Source organism: Pan paniscus, chromosome 6, assembly GCF_029289425.2.
Source record: "Pan paniscus chromosome 6, NHGRI_mPanPan1-v2.0_pri, whole genome shotgun sequence".
In the NCBI taxonomy this organism is placed as follows: domain Eukaryota; kingdom Metazoa; phylum Chordata; class Mammalia; order Primates; family Hominidae; genus Pan; species Pan paniscus.
Genome location: NC_073255.2, coordinates 174,220,622 through 174,241,796, shown reverse-complemented (window position 1 = coordinate 174,241,796; position 21,175 = coordinate 174,220,622). Strand labels below are relative to the sequence as shown.

Sequence of the window (21,175 nt, the reverse complement as noted above, 5' to 3'; positions counted from 1 at the left end):
AGGACATGAACTCATCCTTTTTTATGGCTGCATAGTATTCCATGGTGTATATTTGCCACATCTTCTTAATCCAGTCTATCATTGTTGGACATTTGGGTTGGTTCCAAGTCTTTGCTATTGTGAATAGTGCCGCGATAAACATACGTGTGCATGTGTCTTTATAGCAGCATGATTTATAGTCCTTTGGGTATATACCCAGTAATGGGATGGCTGGGTCAAATGGTATTTCTAGTTCTAGATCCCTGAGGAATCGCCACACTGACTTCCACAATGGTTGAACTAGTTTACAGTCCCACCAATAGTGTAAAAGTGTTCCTATTTCTCCACATCTTCTCCAGCACCTGTTGTTTCCTGACTTTTTAATGATTGCCATTCTAACTGGTGTGAGATGGTATCTCATTGTGGTTTTGATTTGCATTTCTCTGATGGCCAGTGATGGTGAGCATTTTTTCATGTGTTTTTTGGCTGCATAAATGTCTTCTTTTGAGAAGTGTCTGTTCATGTCCTTCGCCCACTTTTTGATGGTGTTGTTTGTTTTTTTCTTGTAAATTTGTTTGAGTTCATTGTAGATTCTGGATATTAGCCCTTTGTCAGATGAGTAGGTTGTGAAAATTTTCTCCCATTTTGTAGGTTACCTGTTCACTCTGATGGTAGTTTCTTTTGCTGTGCAGAAGCTCTTTAGTTTACTTAGATCCCATTTTTCAATTTTGGCTTTTGTTGCCATTGCTTTTGGTGTTTAGACATGAAGTCCTTGCCCATGCCTGTGTCCTGAGTGGTAATGCCTAAGTTTTCTTCTAGGGTTTTTACGGTTTTAGGTCTAACGTTTAAGTCTTTAATCCATCTTGAATTAATTTTTGTATGAGGTGTAAGGAAGGGATCCAGTTTCAGCTTTCTACATATGGCTAGCCAGTTTTCCCAGCACCATTTATTAAATAGGGAATCCTTTCCCCATTGCTTGTTTTTCTCAGGTTTGTCAAAGATCAGGCAGTTGTAGATATGTGGTGTTATTTCTGAGGGCTCTGTTCTGTTCCATTGATCTATATCTCTGTTTTGGTACCAGTACCATGCTCTTTTGGTTACTGTAGCCTTGTAGTGTAGTTTGAAGTCAGGTAGCATGATGCCTCCAGCTTTGTTCTTTTGACTTAGGATTGACTTGGCGATGTGGGCTCTTTTTTGGTTCCATATGAACTTTAAAGTAGTTTTTTCCAGTTCTGTGAAGAAAGTCATTGGTAGCTTGATGGGGATGGCATTGAATCTATAAATTACCTTGGGGAGTATGGCCATTTTCATGATATTGATTCTTCCTACCCATGAGCATGGAATGTTCTTCCATTTCTTTGTATCCTCTTTTATTTCATTGAGCAGTGGTTTGTAGTTCTCCTTGAAGAGGTCCTTCACGTCCCTTGTAAGTTGGATTCCTAGGTATTTTATTCTCTTTGAAGCAATTGTGACTAGGAGTTCACTCACGATTTGGCTCTCTGTTTGTCTGTCATTGGTGTATAAGAATGCTTGTGATTTTTGTACATTGATTTTGTATCCTGAGACTTTGCTGAAGTTGCTTATCAGCTTGAGATTTTGGGCTGAGACAGTGGGGTTTTCTAGATATACAATCATGTCATCTGCAAACAGGGACAATTTGACTTCCTCTTTTCCTAATTGAATACCCTTTATTTCCTTTTCCTGCCTAATTGCCCTGGCCAGAACTTCCAACACGATGTTGAATAGGAGTGGTGAGAGAGGGCATCTGTGTCTTGTGCCAGTTTTCAAAGGGAATGCTTCCAGTTTTTGCCCATTCAGTATGATATTGGCTGTGGGTTTGTCATAGATAGCTCTTATTATTTTGAGATACGTCCCATCAATACCTAATTTATTGAGAGTTTTTAGCATGAAGGGTTGTTGAATTTTGTCAAAGGCCTTTTCTGCATCTGTTGAGATAATCATGTGGTTTTTGTCTTTGGTTCTGTTTATATGCTGGATTCCACTTATTGATTTGCGTATATTGAACCAGCCTTGCATCCCAGGGATGAAGCCCACTTGATCATGGTGGATAAGCTTTTTGATGTGCTGCTGGATTTGGTTTGCCAGTATTTTATTGAGGATTTTTGCATCAATGTTCATCAAGGATATTGGCCTAAAATTCTCTTTTTTGGTTGAGTCTCCGCCCGGCTTTGGTATCAGAATGATGCTGGCCTCATAAAATGAGTTAAGCAGGATTCCCTCTTTTTCTATTGATTGGAATAGTTTCAGAAGGAATGGTACCAGTTCCTCCTTGTACCTCTGGTAGAATTCGGTTGTGAATCCATCTGGTCCTGGACTCTTTTTGGTTGGTAAGCTATTGATTATTGCCACAATTTCAGAGCCTGTTATTGGTCTATTCAGAGATTCAACTTCTTCCTGGTTTAGTCTTGGGAGGGTGTATGTGTCGAGGAATTTGTCCATTTCTTCTAGATATTCTAGTTTATTTGCGTAGAGGTGTTTGTAGTATTCTCTGATGGTAGTTTGTATTTCTGTGGGATCAGTGGTGATATCCCCTTTATCATTTTTTATTGCATCTATTTGATTCTTCTCTCTTTTCTTTATTAGTCTTGCTAGCGGTCTATCAATTTTGTTGATCCTTTCAAAAAACCAGCTCCTGGATTCATTAATTTTTTGAAGGGTTTTTTGTGTCACTATTTCCTTCAGTTCTGCTCTGATTTTAGTTATTTCTTGCCTTCTGCTAGCTTTTGAATGTGTTTGCTCTTGCTTTTCTAGTTCTTTTAATTGTGATGTTAGGGTGTCAATTTTGGATCTTTCCTGCTTTCTCTTGTGGGCATTTAGCGCTCTAAATATCCCTCTACACACTGCTTTGAATGTGTCCCAGAGATTCTGGTATGTTGTGTCTTTGTTCTCGTTGGTTTCAAAGAACATCTTTATTTCTGCCTTCATTTCGTTATGTACCCAGTAGTCATTCAGGAGCAGGTTGTTCAGTTTCCATGTAGTTGAGTGGTTTTGAGTGAGTTTCTTAATCCTGAGTTCTAGTTTGATTGCACTGTGGTCTGAGAGACAGTTTGTTATAATTTCTGTTCTTTTACATTTGCTGAGGAGAGCTTTACTTCCAAGTATGTGGTCAATTTTGGAATAGGTGTGGAGTGGTGCTGAAAAAAATGTATATTCTGTTGATTTGGGGTGGAGAGTTCTGTAGATGTCTATTAGGTCCACTTGGTGCAGAGCTGAGTTCAATTCCTGGGTATCCTTGTTAACTTTCTGTCTCATTGATCTGTCTAATGTTGACAGAGGGGTGTTAAAGTCTCCCATTATTATTGTGTGGGAGTCTAAGTCTCTTTGTAGGTCACTCAGGACTTGCTTTATGAATCTGGGTGCTCCTGTATTGGGTGCATGTATATTTAGGATAGTTAGCTCTTCTTGTTGAATTGATCCCTTTACCATTATGTAATGGCCTTCTTTGTCTCTTTTGATCTTTGTTGGTTTAAAGTCTTTTTTATCAGAGACTACGATTGCAACCCCTGCCTTTTTTTGTTTTCCATTTGCTTGGTAGACCTTCCTCCATCCTTTTATTTTGAGCCTTTGCGTGTCTCTGCACGTGAGATGGGTTTCCTGAATACAGCACGCTGATGGGTCTTGACTCTTTATCCAATTTGCCAGTCTGTGTCTTTTAATTGGAGCATTTAGTCCATTTACATTTAAAGTTAATATTGTTATGTGTGAAGTTGATCCTGTCATTATGATGTTCGCTGGTTATTTTGCTTGTTAGTTGAGGCAGTTTCTTCCTAGCCTCGATGGTCTTTACAATTTGGCATGATTTTGCAGTGGCTGGTACCGGTTGTTCCTTTCCATGTTTAGTGCTTCCTTCAGGAGCTCTTTTAGAGCAGGCCTGGGGGTGACAAAATCTCTCAGCATTTGCTTGTCTGTAAAGTATTTTATTTCTCCTTCACTTATGAAGCTTAGTTTGGCTGGATATGAAATTCTGGGTTGGAAATTCTTTTCTTTAAGAATGTTGAATATTGGCCCCCACTCTCTTCTGGCTTGTAGAGTTTCTGCCAAGAGATCCGCTGTTAGTCTGATGGGCTTCCCTTTGTGGGTAACCCGACCTTTCTCTCTGGCTGCCCTTAACATTTTTTCCTTCATTTCAACTTTGGTGAATCTGACAGTTATGTGTCTTGGAGTTGCTCTTCTCGAGGAGTATCTTTGTGGCGTTCTCTGTATTTCCTGAATCTGAACGTTGGCCTGTCTTGCTAGATTGGGGAAGTTCTCCTGGATAATATCCTGCAGAGTGTTTTCCAACTTGGTTCCATTCTCCCTGTCACTTTCAGATACACCAATCAGATGTAGATTTGGTCTTTTCACATAGTCCCATATTTTTTGGAGGCTTTGTTCGTTTCTTTTTATTCTTTTTTCTCTAAACTTCCCTTCTCACTTCATTTCATTCACTTCATCTTCCATCACTGATACCCTTTCTTCCAGTTGATTGTATTGGCTCCTGAGGCTTCTGGATTCTTCACGTAGTTCTCAAGCCTTGGCTTTCAGCTCCATCAGCTCCTTTAAGCACTTCTCTGTATTGGTTATTCTAGTTATACATTCATCTAAATTTTTTTCAAAGTTTTTAACTTGTTTGCCTTTGGTTTGAATTTCCTCCTGTAGCTCGGAGTAGTTTGGTTGTCTGAAGCCTTCTTCTCTCAACTCGTCAAAGTCATTCTCCGCCATCTTTGTTCTGTTGCTGGTGAGGAACTGCATTCCTTTGGAGGAGGAGAGGCGCTCTGCTTTTTAGAGTTTCCAGTCTTTCTGCTCTGTTTTTTCCCCATCTTTGTGGTTTTATCTACTTTTGGTCTTTGATGATGGTGATGTACAGATGGGTTTTTGGTGTGGATGTCCTTTCTGTTTGTTAGTTTTCCTTCTAACAGACAGGACCCTTAGCTGCAGGTCTGTTGGAGTTTGCTAGAGGTCCACTCCAGACCCTGTTTGCCTGAGTATCAGCAGCGGTGGCTGCAGAACAGCGGATTTTCGTGAACCGCAAATGCTGCTGTCTGATCTTTCCTCTGGAATTTTTGTCTCAGAGGAGTACCCAGCCGTGTGAGATGTCAGTCTGCCCCTACTGGGGGGTGTCTCCCAGCTAGGCTGCTCGGGGGTCAGGGGTCAGGGACCCACTTGAGGAGGCAGTCTGCCCATTCTCAGATCTCCAGCTGCATGCTGGGAGAACCACTGCTCTCTTCAAAGCTGTCAGACAGGGACATTTAAGTCTGCAGAGGTTACTGCTGTGTTTTTGTTTGTCTGTGCCCTGCACCCAGAGGTGGAGCCTACAGAGGCAGGCAGGCCTCCTTGAGCTGTGGTGGGCTCCACCCAGTTCGAGCTTCCTGGCTGCTTTGTTTACCTAAGCAAGCCTGGGCAATGGCGGGTGTCCCTCCCCCAGCCTTGCTGCCACCTTGCAGTTTGATCTCAGACTGCCGTGCTAGCAGTCAGCGAGACTCCGTGGGCGTAGGACCCTCTGATCCATGTGCGGGATATAATCTCCTGGTGCGCCGTTTTTTAAGCCCTTTGGAAAAGCACAGTATTAGGGTGGGAGTGACCTGATTTTCCAGGTGCCGTCTGTCACCCCTTTCTCTGACTAGGAAAGGGAACTCCCTGACCCCTTGCGCTTCCCAACTGAGGCAACGCCTCACCCTGCTTCGGCTCGTGCACGATGCGCTGCACCCACTGTCCTGTGCCCACTGTCTGGCACTCCCTAGTGAGATGAACCCGGTACCTCAGATGGAAATGCAGAAATCACCCGTCTTCTGTGTCACTCACGCTGGGAGCTGTAGACCGGAGCTGTTCATATTTGGCCACCTTGGCTCGACCCCTCTCTTTTTCTTAAGAATTTATGAATTCCTATGAAGAATGAAGGTTTAGTCTTGATTTCATTTCCCTTCCTATCAACTGGACAATAAAAATTTGATCTTTAATAAATATAATTGAAGACTTACTGATACACTGAAGCCTATTCTATTTCAAATTAATGTTTTATGTCTTGGGCATGCTTCAGAAGTAACCATTTACATAACAATTCTTCTAAGGAATAATGTTGCTTAATCAATTTAGCATGATATAGTGAAAGTTAAGAGTTATTTTTACTTTTCTGAAATAAAATGGTTAATTTTTATATTCTTCCAAGTAATAACTGTCATATGCTTATATGGGGAAGATTCAAAATTAGTGTTTTATTATAACCCGGTAGGGGTGGGTCTAGGGGAGGGATAGCATTAGGAGAGATACCTAAAGTAGATGATGGGTTGGTGGGTGCAGCAAACCACCACGGCACGTGTATACCTATGTAAACCTGCACATTCTGCACGTGTATCCCAGAACTTAAAGTATAATAAAAAATTGATAAATAAATAATTCAAATAATCTATATTTACAATAATAAGTGAGGGTATGCTCTTGACATTTTATTTATTTTTTAATTGTACACTTTTGCCCTATGTGCATTTTGCCAGTATGTCTCTCAACATGACCTTTGCTAAATTAACTCCTTCCTGACTTTACTTTTGTTCCAGTGAGTGGTGTTTGGCTATTCTTCTTTTTGGTTTAAAAAGCCTTTATATTACAGAGTGGTCAGTTTGCTGCTAGTCACTGAGAAGAAATGTAATGTGCATCCTGATGACTGGATGACTTACAAGCTTATAATCTTTTTGAGCTCTAGTACATACTTAACTGTACTTGGCTTCTGACCTTAAACATCATTTTCCAAGCAGTCTTGATGTTTGGTAAAACCAGTAACCATCCATTACTCTCAGTCCTGCTTACAGATATCACTGGGTGAAACATGAGTACACTTGTTCACCCTAAGTTCCTTTCAGAGGCCTTGAAGGACACTGCTAAAACACATCCAGTGAGTTCAGGGACCCTGATCACAGGAAGAATGCCTGCCTGATGTTGGAGGAAGGGGTAAAGCCAAGGCCTGAAGCTATCTCTGTGCTTCTCTGTAACAGTCACCAGAGCTACAGGCCAGCAGCACTTCTCTTTTACATGGCACCTTCCTCTCATTTGTGGGGAAAATAAGGACTTTATTAGTTCTTCCATTTCTCTTACCCTCTCAGGATTATAGCTTTATCATCCAAATGCCAGGAAAGTAAAACAAAACAAAGTTAGACAATCTAAATTAAACTCTCTCAACATTATAGGGATGAAGGACCTTCAGAGTACTAGAACTTCTTTAAAAAAATCTCTTGCATTGCTACATCAGTTTCCAACACACATATTATTTCATTCAAATGTTAAGAAGGGGAAAAGAGTGTTACAGTGTACTGTAATTATTTTAGGTTCGTGATGAAAATGCTTTACAAGGGTGGGCGCGGTGGCTCACGCCTGTAATCCCAGCACTTTGGGAGGCCGAGGCGGGCGGATCACTAGGTCAGGAGATCGAGACCATCCTGCCTAACATGGTTAAACCCCATCTCTACTAAAAATACAAAAAATTAGCCGGGTGTGGTGGCGGGCGCCTGTAGTCCCAGCTACTCGGGAGGCTGAGGCAGGAGAATGGCGTGAACCCGGGAGGCAGAGCTTGCAGTGAGCTGAGATGGCGCCACTGCACTCCAGTCTGGGTGAGAGTGCAAGACTCCATCTCAAAAAAAAAAAAAAAAAAAAAAAGAAAAGAGAAAGAAAATGCTTTACAAATATGAAAACTCCTCCCTGGTGTTTTTTGAAAGCTTAATGTTTGCCTAACAAAACAGTAAATAGGATTCTATAATATTGATGTTAGAAATGAATTTATATTTTTCTAGTTTTAAGGGAATAGCTGTATATTACTTTAGATGGTGGTACTATATAAAAATATGTTTTCCCATTACATCCAAAGGTGATGATATTAATTTATTGCTAGAGAAAGAGTTGATATTGAGTTATAGAAATTTTCCAGAAGGTATTTTAAGACCGTTTGCTGGTCCTTTGTGACTGGCGTCATGTATGTTACACAGCAGGTTGAAAGTGACATGCTGTGATTCTGGAAGAGTGTGAGTCTATTGGCCCTGTAACCCATGAGCTTGTTTTCACTAACCCAGTGCTCAAAGCAAATTAATTCACCCACGAAGTTTGCTTTAACACTTATCTAAGGGTTACTATCAATGTTCTAGGAAGTAACAAGTATCATTGCTAATATACAGCTCTGAGTTGACTCATAAACATTTCTGATCTCATGAGATAGTTGCAGTGGTGTTTTGCCGTGTTTACTAGATGCATCTAACAAACACCATGAGATTTACAAAGAGATTTGAAGATATCTGTGTCTCCAAAATTGACTGCAAGGTGTAGCAGGGGCCAGTAAGGTGAGCTTTCTTCCACTCCCTAGAATGTCTTCCTCAATCCAGAGTTTAAAGTGTATTGAAATGATAGCCGGCTGAATCACCAGGTCGAAAGGATCAACCAACTATTTATTAAGCACTTCATGTATTTTCTGTCCCATAGAGATTTCAGTGAAAGATATAGTGTGGATAAAACAAAGAGAAAAAAGTGTCCTCATGCTTATGACTTAATCGCAGAAGTGGAACTTAGACATGTGAAACAATTAAACAATTTCACAACAACAGATAAGCAAATGGGATGCTTTGGAGAGACATCTGGTCCCTGTGCTGTTTATAGCCAATTCCAGTGGTGAATAAAAGAGGTGGAACGGACTGCTTTTGAAGGGAGTGCATCCTGATCCTCTGGCAGCAAGGTAGAGGTTTTCTGCCAGGAGGGAACACTAGACGGAGGCTGTTTGTTTTTTCTCCAAACAGAAATCTCTTCCATGCTAATAGGAGCTTCAAAAGGATTGCCACAGCAGATGGAAAGAACCAATATATATTCATGCATTTAATTAGCAGGAATTAATTGAATTGGGGGATTAATTCTGTCATTAGAGAGAAACAAAACCTATTTTTGTCTCCTATCTATGGTTACACAATCTAAGATGGATTTGGCACAGGTGGTGTTTGAATATAAAGCCACCGTAGTATCTAATGGCCTTTTGATGCCACTGATGGATTAATCCCAGGGATGATGAGAAGGTAGCCATGTGAGATGTGTGCTCTGCGCCATGTTTCAGCAATGGAGGAGAAGCTGATAGGTGGAGTGTGAGGGGTATAAACCTAGAATTCAGTGAGTGTTTGAAGGAGGAAAAAGGGGAGGAGATTGGGAGAGTCTCTTCTCTCACATCTGATTTTTTTTTCTTTTTCTTTTTCTTTTTTATTGAGACGGAATCTCACTCTGTCACTCAGGCTGGAGTGCAGTGGCGTGATCTCGGCTCACTGCAACCTCCGCCTCCCGGGTTCAAGCAGTTCTCTTGTCTTAGCCTCCCAAGTAGCTGGGACTACAGGCATCTGCCGTCATGCCCAGCTAATTTTTTTATTTTTGGCAGAGACAAGTTTGTACCACGTTGGCCAGGCTGGTCTCAAACTCCTGACCTCAGGTGATTCACCTGCCTCGGCCTCCCAAAGTGCTGGGATTACAGGCGTGGGCCACAGTGCTCGGTCACATCTCATTATTAATGAGAGATTAAGGACAGACTCACCCAAGACAGAATTTTTAATTCAATCTAACAAGCACCCATTGCCTGGTCTTCCCCCTGCTTTTTTTTTTTTTTTTTTTTTCTTCTCCAAAAATCTGTTCCTCCAGAAAAGCGGTTTTCATCCTTTTTAATTTTTAGGCCAAGATACTCATGACATAAACCAGATGACATTGTATGCATAACACATTCCCATAAGTGACATAGGTAAAAAGACTGTTGATTATACCCCTTTCCCAACACTGACAAGTCAACACCAGCCCTCCGACTCAAAGCACATCACAGTTCAAGTATATGATGTGACAGTTTGTACTTTTCAAAAATAGCCATGGCATTTTCTCCCACCTACACACTCATCTTGCAATGTGACTTTGATGCTCTTTCCATTGAAATGTGGGATCTACGCTCTCTCTCCTTGTATATGCGCAAACGTGGACTTCAGCAGGAATGATACCTTGGGATTTCCAAGGCGAGGTGAGTTGATCACTGGGCTCTCTTGGGATGGTTGCTTTTGGAACCCAGCCACCATCTTATAAGAAAGCCCAAGAAGCACACGGGAAGCCCAGGAATCCCACATGAGAGGATCCAAGGCTCCTAGCCGATACCAGTACCCAGTTACTAGCCATGTGTCTGATCATATTTGAACTGGATCTTTCAGCTCTTAGTGGAGCAGCTCCAACTGCTGCCAGGTATAACAAAGACAAACTATCTCTGCAGAACCCTGCCCCAAATGCAGATTTTTGAGCAAAAGAAATAATTGGGTTTTAAGTCATATACTTTACTATGCAATAATAGATTGTTGATACAGAGTTGCATGTCATTAGAATAATCTTAAATCTGTTCTAATATGTTAAAAACCTTCAGTAGTTTAACTTTTATTATAACAAATAATTTGTCACACGTCTTTTTACTGATTGTGAAAAAGTCCTCTAGGCCTAGATAAAAATGCAGAGGTCTTTAGAAATTTATATAATTCATTCTTTTTCTCACCTCATCTTGGACTTATTCAGTATGCCTATGTAGAATAATATTAATTACAGTCATTTTTCTTGAGCTGCTTCCCATTTATGCCTCATTAGCATAATTCACAGCGGTCATCCATACCTGTGAATTCGTGTTAGATTACCTTTGCTGTGTTTGATGATTATACTAAATTTCATTTTTTTGCGAGCTAAGCCTTCACAGTTTGTTGCTCATGTACCATGGCTGGCTGCTCACAAAATAGAAAAATTGGACAGAATGTTTCTGATAAGGTAAATACAGCAAAGGCTATGCAGAAATATGTATCTCAGAGAGTGAGCTATTGGGCAGCTATGGTATAAGTTACCTGGTAGCCACGCAAGAAGTAACGGATTGAATAAAGGCAAACTAGGAAGACTTCAGTCATGATAAGATCAAGAGAATTATTTGTGTCACATTTGCGATGGATTTTGTCTCTGTTGGCACACACAAAAAGTTGGGCCTTAAAACTGTAAATTTACTTTAACTTCATTTTGTATGTCATGCATTCATGAAACTTTTTCCGGGGGTTATTTTCATTTTTGGCTGTCCTGCTCCAAGTTAAACAGAGGAGAAACAGCATCATATAGTGGAAGAAACTCAGACCTGGGGAAGGGAGGAAGCAAGTAAATGAAACAAGAGTCCTTTGTCTCTCAGCTGGATTGCTAACTAATCTGTGTGATCCTGCAAAGGTCAGTTCAGATCTCAAGCCCTACTTTCCTCATCTATGAAATGAAAGGTTAGACTAAGACCAAATACACGCTAGAAAGTAGAGTATTATTACTCCTCAAGAAATAGTTTAGGGTTGTGACTTTTGCTTTGCACATGAAAATATTTAGGAGTAAAAGTTCACAGAACTTGGCAAAGCTAGATGCATTTATGATTCCCAATGAATCAACTGATGTTTTTCCCTACGTCTCTTCAAGCCATTCTTTGTTTAGCAGTTTTTATATTTACTTTTATTTTTTTCTTCTATGATTTTGGAAAAAAAGAGTTAGCTGACTGCTACTATGGGCAGACAACAATGTGGTAATAGGATATTATTTTTAAAACTAAAAAATAACTGAATATGAAAGATTAAACTTTTAAAAAATAGACATAAGTGTTCAGAGTTGTGATTCTATTTTGCATGTAACAATGTAGTTATTTCAGTTGCTTTATTGAGAATCACAAACATATATATATGGCTTTGCCAAGTTCTGTATACTTTTTATTCCCCAATATTGTCTTCTGTACAGCAATAATTACAACCTTAAGCCATCCCTTCAGAAGTAGTCATATGCCAAATTCTACCTTAGTCTCAAATAATTCTTTTTCTCTGTGATGGGGCTAAAAACATCAGTTCTCCCTGCTGCTCTCCGCAGATGTCCAGGTACCTTAATGGTTAGGTTCTCTGTACCTTGAGCTTATTTGCAAGGCAGAGCCTCAAAAGAACTGCTTTTTTAATTTTTCCACTGATAGAACTGGAGCTTGGTAAATTAACTTGCCCAAGGTCATAGCAGTTAGTGATACTCACAGGACTTAAACCCAGGAGGTCTGAATGTAGACTCAATTATGGCATATCCCTTCCTAATAATAAGCCAGATTTTGTTTTGTACTTCTTGCCAAAATGTAACTCCATGATGACATTTGTTTTGTACATTGCTGCCTTCTTACTGCCTCAAACGGGGCCTGGCATGGTGGGAACAGGTGGGGATCTTAGTCTGTTCCCGCTGCTAGGACAAAATATCTTAGACTGGATCATGTTTAAATAATAGAAATTTATTTCTCGTGGTTCTGGATTCTGGGAAGACCAAGATCAAGGTGCTAGCAAATTACTCTCTGCTTCAAAGATGGCAAGCTCTTGCTGCATCCTCACATAATGGGAAAGCAAAAAGAAATGAAAACTGTGTCCTCACATGGTGGAAAAGATAGAAAGTACAGGCAGCTTTCTCAAGGCTCTTTTAGAAGGGCATTGATTTCCTTCATGAGGGTGGAGCCTTCATGACTTAATCACTTCCTAAAAGGCCCCACCTCTGAATACCACACTGGGGATTAAGTTTCAACATGAATTTTGGAGGGTTTATACAAACATACAAATCACAGCAGCTGTCTTCTCCCTTTCCTGATTCCACATGACAGAAGCCATCTCTTCCTTCCGCACATGGATGTCTGAGCACATCCAGACTCTTGAGAGCCCAGACTTAAGAGAGAGAGGCTGTGAGAAGGAAGATGGCAGTTCTCTCCTGGAAGTCTTGACTTCTCAGTCCCAGCTTTCTGTGTTGGTATGTGTACTGAACAACAATTTATTTGAAGATACAGCATAGAAGGAAAAATAAACCATTTCCTGTGAAGTAATGATTCAACTTCTAACCTGTAAAAATGAAAAATTTCTCAGTTCCCTACGCCCTTGCATTCCTGTCTTCATAAGTTTGTGATTTAATTTTCCAAGAAACTTAATATTCATATACTTAAAAACTTTTATATCCATTAACAACTTGACTTTCCCTGCTTCTTTGAATTTTGGAGCATTGTTTCCTTAGTATGAAGGAGTTTTGAGAAAGGCAAGAAGACAAGCTCAGAGCTTAAGAAACTATGAAGAATAATATTGTAATCATAACAACTCATTATTTGTTTTTAAGCTCAATCCTTCAGAAGGTTATTATCTGGAGTTGAATAATAATAGATTCAGGCTCTTTTTATGTGGAGGAAATCTTAAACAACAGTGTTCATAGGGAAGGACATTAATCAGGAGAGAGAAGTGAGCCTTGTTTCTAATAATGTTTGCATAATAGCTACCCTTGGGTGTATTGCTTGACTTAAAATAAATATTCATGCTTTTGACATCCAGTACAATTGGAAATTATTCGTGGTTGTGATTCTGTCATATGATCTTCTACCTATTCAAGGGGACTTCAAACTGGGAAGCTGTTGGAATCCAACAAACGTAAATAACAATGCTTGGGAGCGATATGGGGTACAAGCTGAAAGAGGCTATAATGTTGGCTATGGGGAGAAAAGGAGCGAAGAGTAGGAACTTAGCTGTTTCCAGAGGGGGGGAAGCAGACTCACACTGACATGCTTAAGGACATTTATATGCTCTCCTGGTTTGCTTTTAGCTCTTCAATAGCTTCTCATCACCAGGAGAATAAAATTTAAGTGCCTTATCTTGGTGTCAGACTCACTCCTTGGAGTGGTTCCTGTGAAACCTTGGATCGCGTTACCTGAGACTACTCTCCACCTCAGATGTGACAACACAAAGCTCTTTGCCGATTCCCTCAGACACCATGACTTACTTTTATCTCTTTGTTCACATCCTTCCTTCATCTTGCGAGGATTTTTCAAAGCTTCTTTGTTAATTAATCTATGTATCATTGAAGAGTCAGCTTAAACTTCACCTGCTTCAGGAAGCCTTCTATGAACTCCACACCTAGTCAAGAGTTTTACCCAGACTGTCCTATTTTTATTAACTTATATATTTAGTGATCCTTAAATAGCCTTTGTCTTGGGGAGTTTTTTCATCATCTTGCTTTATTGCTTACATGTACCTAATTTTATTACATAAATACTTTCAGTTAATTAATTCATTTTTCTTTCCTTTTCTGTCTCCTTTCTCCTTTCTTTCTCTGTTTCTCTCTCTCTTTTTATTGACTTTTAAATTCTGAGAAATGTTTCAATACAGTCTTGAGAACATAGGCTATTTTGTTGTTGCTTTTTGTTTGTTGGTTGGTTTTGAGACAGAGTCTCGCTCTGTGGCTCAGGCTGGAGTGCAGTGGCATGATCTCGGCTCACTGCAACCTCTGCCTCCCAAGGGTTCAAGCAGTTCTCTGCCTCAGCCTCCTGAGTAGCTGGGATTACGGGCGCCCACCACCACACCTGGCCAATTTTTTATATTTTTTTATTTTTAGTAGAGACAGGGTTTCACCATCTTGGCCAGGCTGGTCTTGAACTCCTGACCTCGTGATCCACCTGCCTTGGCCTCCCGAAGTGCTGGGATTACAGATGTGAGCCACCATGCCTGGCTGAGAACATAGGCTATGTTTTGAACTTCTGTGTGTGTTACAAGGCTTTGCATTAACTGCTCCCTCATGCAACTTTCCTAACCTTCTTTCTCTCCTATTAGAGACATTCTGCTTCAGTCAGGAGAACATCCTATAGTATTAAAGTCCAAACTGATTTGTTCTCTTGGACCTGTGATTGCTAATACAGCTGTTACTCAGTATCTGTGGGGGATTAGTTCCAGGACCCCTTGCAGCTACCAGAATCTACAGATGTTCAAGTCCCTGATCTAAAATAGCTCAGTATTTGCATATAGCCTTTGCACATCCTCCTATACACTTCAAGTCGTCTTTAGATTACTTATAATACCTAATCTAATGCAAATGCTATATAAATAGTTGTTATACTGTATTTTTAAAATTTATTGTAATTTTTACTGTTGTATCATTATTATTATTTTTTGAATGTTTTCGATGTGAGGTTGGTTGAATCTGCAGATGTGGAACCTGCAGATATGGAGGGCTGGCTTTACTTTCCCCAGCCTCTCCTTCCTTGTCCTTCAACGCAGGGTTTTTGATAAACACCATATCCTTGGCTCATTATCTGTGCTTCTAATCCGATGGGTTCTATATTAACAGAGATATGTCTGCCCAGCTTCACATGCCAATTTTACCCTTATTGGTAGGCTCCTTCTGAAGGTCCATATGTCTTTTTCATGTACTTATGTGCAGTCACAAAATACTGAAAACTGTGCCTTCTGTTTATATAACATACCTATTTATAAAACACTTTAAAAATTTTATCCTAACTACCGAGAGGTGAGCAGTGCAGCTGTTAACCTCATTTGCAAATGGAGAATTGGTTCAAAACGATTGAATAATTTCCAAAATTTATGTGGCCAATAAATTGTAGCGATTAGAATTAGACTCCAGTTGAGAGCATTGTTCACATTACAAACCTGACAACAGTGTTTTTTTCACTGTCTGTAGGCCTTGCAGAGCCTAGTAGAGTTCTGTGCATGATGAACTCAATGGGGGCACTGGACACAGGCTCACACAGGGTCTGTATTATGGTGCTGATTTGGGCCTCTATACCTCCAGAGAATTAACTTACTTTAAACTCCACTATGGACATTTATAAAAGGAAGAGTGAGACACTGTGTTTTCATAGGGTTTTTTTTTTTTTTTACACATAACACTTTGTTAATTCCCTTTCTCTTATTTTCATCTCTCTTTTCTTCTCTTTTTCTATTTTCTTTTCAGTCAGTTCAACAATTGGTGTGCACCTACAATGTGCAAAGCATTATGCTAGGGTTCACAGGGGAATGCAAAGAGGATGCTGCTTATAGCTTGTTATGGCGAGGCACTTTTCTTCTCTCCATTTTTCTCCATTCTTCTCTTCTTCCTACCTTCTTTTTCCTCTGATATTCAAGTAGCCCTCATCATTTCTATAAATTTCCAAGGCTTCAGCGTTGGTCAGAGGGAAGGCACTCAGCCCAGGGGCAGTGAGTAAGTTTAACATTCTTATGGTCCTTTGCATCTGCTCACCCAGGACTCATACATACTCAATATAAAAGCTTTGGGGGTTTTGCTCAGTGACAGCTGGGGACTCTATGTAATTTAATGCATGATACAGCACTTTTGGCTAACTCTGTATGAGAGACTACTCAAATAGGAATAAAATATCACTTTGCAAAATACATTTAAATTATTTTTCTTCTAAAACTTTGTGACTTTAAAGCCTTAAAATCTATTTTTTGAAAGCCAAAAAATAACAGATGTTGGTGAGGCTGTGGGGAAAAAGGAATGCTTATACACTGTTGTTAGAAATTTAAATTAGTTTAGCCCCTGTGGAAAGCAGTTTGGAGATTTCTCAAAGAACTTAAAGCAGAACTACCATTCGACCCAGCAATCCCATTACTGGGCATATACATAAAGGAAAAGTAATCATCCTACCAAAAACACATATGTACTCACTGTTCATCTTAGTACTATTTACAATAGTAAAGACCTGGAATCAACATAGATGCCTATCAGCAGTGGAGCAGATAAAGAAAATGTGGTATATATACACCATGGAATACTACACAGTCATAAAAAAGAATGAAATCATGTCATTTGTAACAACATGAGTGCAGCTGAAGACCATTATCCTAAGTGAATTAATGCAGAAACAGAAAACCAAATATTGCATCTTCTTACTTGTAAGTGGGAGCTAAATCTTGGGTACTCATGGACACAAAGATGGGAACAATAGACACTGGGAACTCTAGAAGGAGACAGGGAGGGGCCAAAGGCTGAAAAACCTCTTGTTGAGTACTGTGTTCACTGTCTGGGTGACAGGATCAATAGAAGCTCAAACCTCAGCGTCATGCAATATATCCTTGTAACAAACCTGCACATGCATCCCCTGAATCTAAAATAAAAATGAATTTTTTTTTTTTTTTTTTTGAGATGGAGTCTCACTCTGTCGCCTGGGCAGGAGGGCAGTGGCGCGATCTCCGCTCACTGCAACTCCACCTCTCGAATTCAAGCAATTCTCCTGCCTCAGCCTCCCGAGTAGCTGGGATTATAGGTGTGCCACCACTCCGGCTAATTTTTGTATTTTTGGTAGAGACGGGGTCTCACCATGTTGGCCAAGCTGGTCTTGAACTCCTGACCTCAAATGATCCACCCACCTTGGCTTCCCAAAGTACTGGGATTACAGGCATGAGCCACCATGCCTAGCCTCTCATTCCTCTTCTACACCCCACATAAGGTGCATGAATCATTAGACACATATATTTTTTTTCCCTAAGGCTACATATTCCTAAAAGTAGTTTAAGTTACCTATTACCTCTAGGCTTTTTTTTTCCGTAAGAATCATCAATAAATTAAATGCCAAACACGTGGTTGTTTTCTCAAGCACACAATTAAAATAGACTTGATTCCTCTTTGCTGTCTCCAGTCCTCTTAATATTCATAGCAATAGGTATTTATCTATCATCACAAAACACACAAAAAGACTGGTGATTGCTTAAATCCCAAGAGGGCAAAGTAGAAGGAACTAGAAAGAAGGAAGCAAGTGCAATCATGATTAGGCGGTTACTCTGCATCCGTGGCTGGGTTAGGAACATTCATAGGACTTCATGAACCCTACTAAGTTACAACCTGCTCTTTTACAAATGTGGAAACTGAGGCTCAGAGGGGTTAAATGATTTGCCCAGTGTCCTACTGCTTAAAGTATCAGAGTTGAGGTTTGAACCAAATTTGTGTGACTCCAGTTTTTTAAATATTTACTGTACCAAGGCTGGAGGGGGCACGCATGGGCCCTAGAAGGGTGCGTGGAATGGGTACCTGGGTGGGGAAGGGTTAAAGAGGGGGCCTCGGTCTGCTTGACCAAGATATTTTCCTTCCCTGATTCCTGCCCCAAATGTAGACTACTTATCCAAAATATGGATCCAACTTTGTGTAATATTTTAATAAGAGGGTCTTCTACTAATGGGACCTCTCTCTTTTGTCTTTCACAGCAATTTTGCAGGCAGTAATAGCTGGTGATCTTATGAAGGTAAGATATCTTCCTACCAAATCTTTGGCGATGCTTTAAGAACTTTAAATCAACATCATTCCTCATCAAAATTCTATGTTCCCATCTGTCATTTATCATCCCCTGCTTGCACTGGCTGGGTAGAAGAGGCAGGATGTTCTTTTGAGAACTGAGCAGAGATGGTGTTCAAGAGCACCGGGGTACTTGTCTCCGTTACTTAAAATGAACTGCATGTCCCCAGGATGCAATGTGCACAGTGTGCCTGCCCTCTAGAAGCTGACATTTGAAGAATTTAAAGATTTCCTTTCAGGCAGGTATTGAAATGAATGTATCTGTAAGAATTACCTGGGCAACACTCAGAAATGCATCCTTCAGGCCAGAGATTAATCTTTCCTTGTTACGGTTTTATACTTTGGGGATCATAGTTAGTCAAACAAGGACTCTCATAGTTAGTGAAACAAGAACCCTGATCCACTTGGAATAGTTTAATTTGTGTTTGTGTTTTCTGGTGAGTTTTGTTCAGAAGGAAGGAAGCGGTCACCACTGCCCTGAGGGTGAATGTAAAATCTGAAGTCAGACTTTCTAAGTTTGGATCTCAGCTCTACCATTCACTGTCTATGTGATTTCGTGTAATTATTTGATTCTCTCTGTGCCTTAGTATTTTCATCAGTAAAATAGAATAATATCACCTCTCTCTTTGGCTTGTCATGAGGAATTAATGTAATAATACATATAAAGCTCTCAAGACTGTTCCTGTTACATGGAAGGGGCTCTAAAACGTTAGCTATTTTATTAATATTCTGATAGTGTAGATCTGTGTTTTTTAATAGCTAAACATGGTGGAAATACAAATATTTGTTATATAATATAACATCATCTATGAATATTCTAAAGCTATATTTGGTCCCACATCATTTGCAGGCATCAGGCTCATGACTGCCCATATGCCCCTGCAAACCCCCTGCTGGAACTGATCTGCTCTGTATTAATGACAGCTGCCTGAAGGCAGAGGCTACGCCTGACTCCTCAGCCTGTGGAGTAAGGTGCCATTGCAGATCAAGGAACCAATAGCCCTAAGAGAAAGCTGAACAGTCCTACTCTCAGACATAGCTTTTTTTAGGCACATCTGTTGGACAAACTGAAGGACACCTGTGCTGCATTTTTCAACAGGTTACTAGAGGAAAACAAATGGTGAAAATGTTTGCAAACTTCTTGATCAACTGCCCCCTTTAGGCACATAATCCTGAAAATGGTGCCTGTGCCACTGCACAGATCATAGGGTCAATAGAAATTGTTACCCAGAAGAGAAGAGTGCTCTCCAAGCAGTATATTGATGAGTTCAGTGCCGTTTCTTACCAGTGGATTAAGCCCATACCATCCTATACTCTGTGCAAGGCCTTCCATTAGGTTTTGTGGGAAACAAAGGCATGAATAAAATTGATTCCTGCCCTTGGTGGATTTCTACACCAGAAAATTTTGCAAAGCACTGTACATTTGAAACCCTTCCATTTTATTTTCTATATGCTTTTAGTTCAGGCAACTGATTTCCCAAGATCCTGAGTTTATTATCACACTTTTTTTTGTACTTTTAAATAAAGAATCATTTGCAATGTGGGAAATCACTATATCCAGCTGGTTGTCTTATTATAGGTTGGTGCAAAAGTAATTTAGTTTTTGTCATTTCAGTGACAAAACCTGCAATCATTTTTGCACCAACCTAATGCATTCTCTGTTATAATTCTTTCCTAAATAAAACATGACTTAATAACACCTTATTTTGTTTTTGTTTTTGGAGATGGAGTCTCGCTCTGTCACCCAGGCTGGAGTGCAGTGGCACAATCTCGGCTCACTGCAAGCTCCGCCTCCCGGGTTCACGCCATTCTCCTGCCTTAGCCTCCCTACTAGCTGGGACTACAGGTGCCTGCCACCACACCCAGCTAATTTTTTGTATTTTTACTTGAGACGGGGTTTCACCGTGTTAGCCAGGATGATCTCGATCTCCTGACCTTGTGATCCGCTTGCCTTGGCCTCCTGAAGTACTGGGATTACAGATGTGAGCCACCGCACCTGGCCAATAACACCTTATTTACTGAGAGATGGAATATTTACTGCGGGCTTAAGGTTTTACTTTTTCTCTCTTACATATTTTCTTTATTTTCCTTCTCAAATATTCATGCCCTCTTCCTCTTCTCCAATATCTTTTGTTTCTTTCTTCTGAGCAGAAAGTGCAATATATATAAAATATTAAATGGGATACATGTGTATATGTTTGTATGAGAGAGAGGGAGAGAAAGAGAGAGAGAGACAAAGAGAGCGAGAAATAGAGACTAGCGAACAGAACATCTCTGGAGCCACCCCCGTGTGAAGGCTGTCACAAATAGCTCCTGGACAACTGGGCTGCAGAAAGTGTCCGTGGACTAACTGAATGTTCATGGTGTCTAGAAACAGCACAGGAAGGCAGGATCAAGGCAGTTGACGCTGAACAGGTCCCATGCTGCTATCCTTTGTCGATCTCCCCACAAAGAAAGGGAGTGTCATTTTAAGACAACGCAGTTGAACAGAACAGGATACCCTTTTAGAGTTTTGTGGAAAATTGCTAGCTACTTCTTCCTGCCCTCTTGCCCCCCAGTTTAGGGATGTTCCTTACCTCCATTGTTCCTTACCTCCATTCAGCTACTGCTTTGGATCCATGTCCTGGGAGGTCTTCCATGGCTGTTTCCATCCCCTGCTTCATGCTTCCCTAGTGCTTCTCTGAGACCTTTGTGATGTTCCCGTCCATTACTGTGTGATTCTTTACCTGTCCGTCTCCACCATGGGCTGTGAGGGCTTTGAGCACAGTGACTGAATTGTATTCACATTTATCTTCCTGGCATCTAGCACATGACAATTCTATGGATGTATTTGAGTGAAGACGTGAACTCTGAATTTAGGTTCTTTTTTTAAGAAAGTATTTTTAATTGACAAATGATTATACATATTAAGAGAGTACATAGTGATGTTTTGATACATATACAGTGATCAGATCAGGGTAATTAGCATATCCACCACCTCACACATTTATCATTTCTTTATGTTGGGAATGTTCAACATCCTCCTTCTAGCTATTTAAAACTATTTAATATATTATTAACTATAGTCATCCTACAATGGTATGGAACA

The 21,175-nt window shown here is 40.3% G+C and overlaps 1 protein-coding gene across 6 annotated transcripts in view; it reads left to right on the top strand.

The window, feature by feature from the left end:
• Positions 1 to 21,175, top strand: part of DGKI (diacylglycerol kinase iota) — a 479,960-nt gene that overhangs the window by 427,687 nt on the left and 31,098 nt on the right. For all 6 annotated transcript variants that reach the window (XM_034965048.3, XM_034965050.3, XM_034965049.4 and 3 more), the window contains one exon: positions 18,000 to 18,037. In XM_034965048.3, the coding sequence (XP_034820939.1) occupies positions 18,000 to 18,037 (38 nt within the window). The remainder of the gene's footprint in view (positions 1 to 17,999; positions 18,038 to 21,175) is intronic.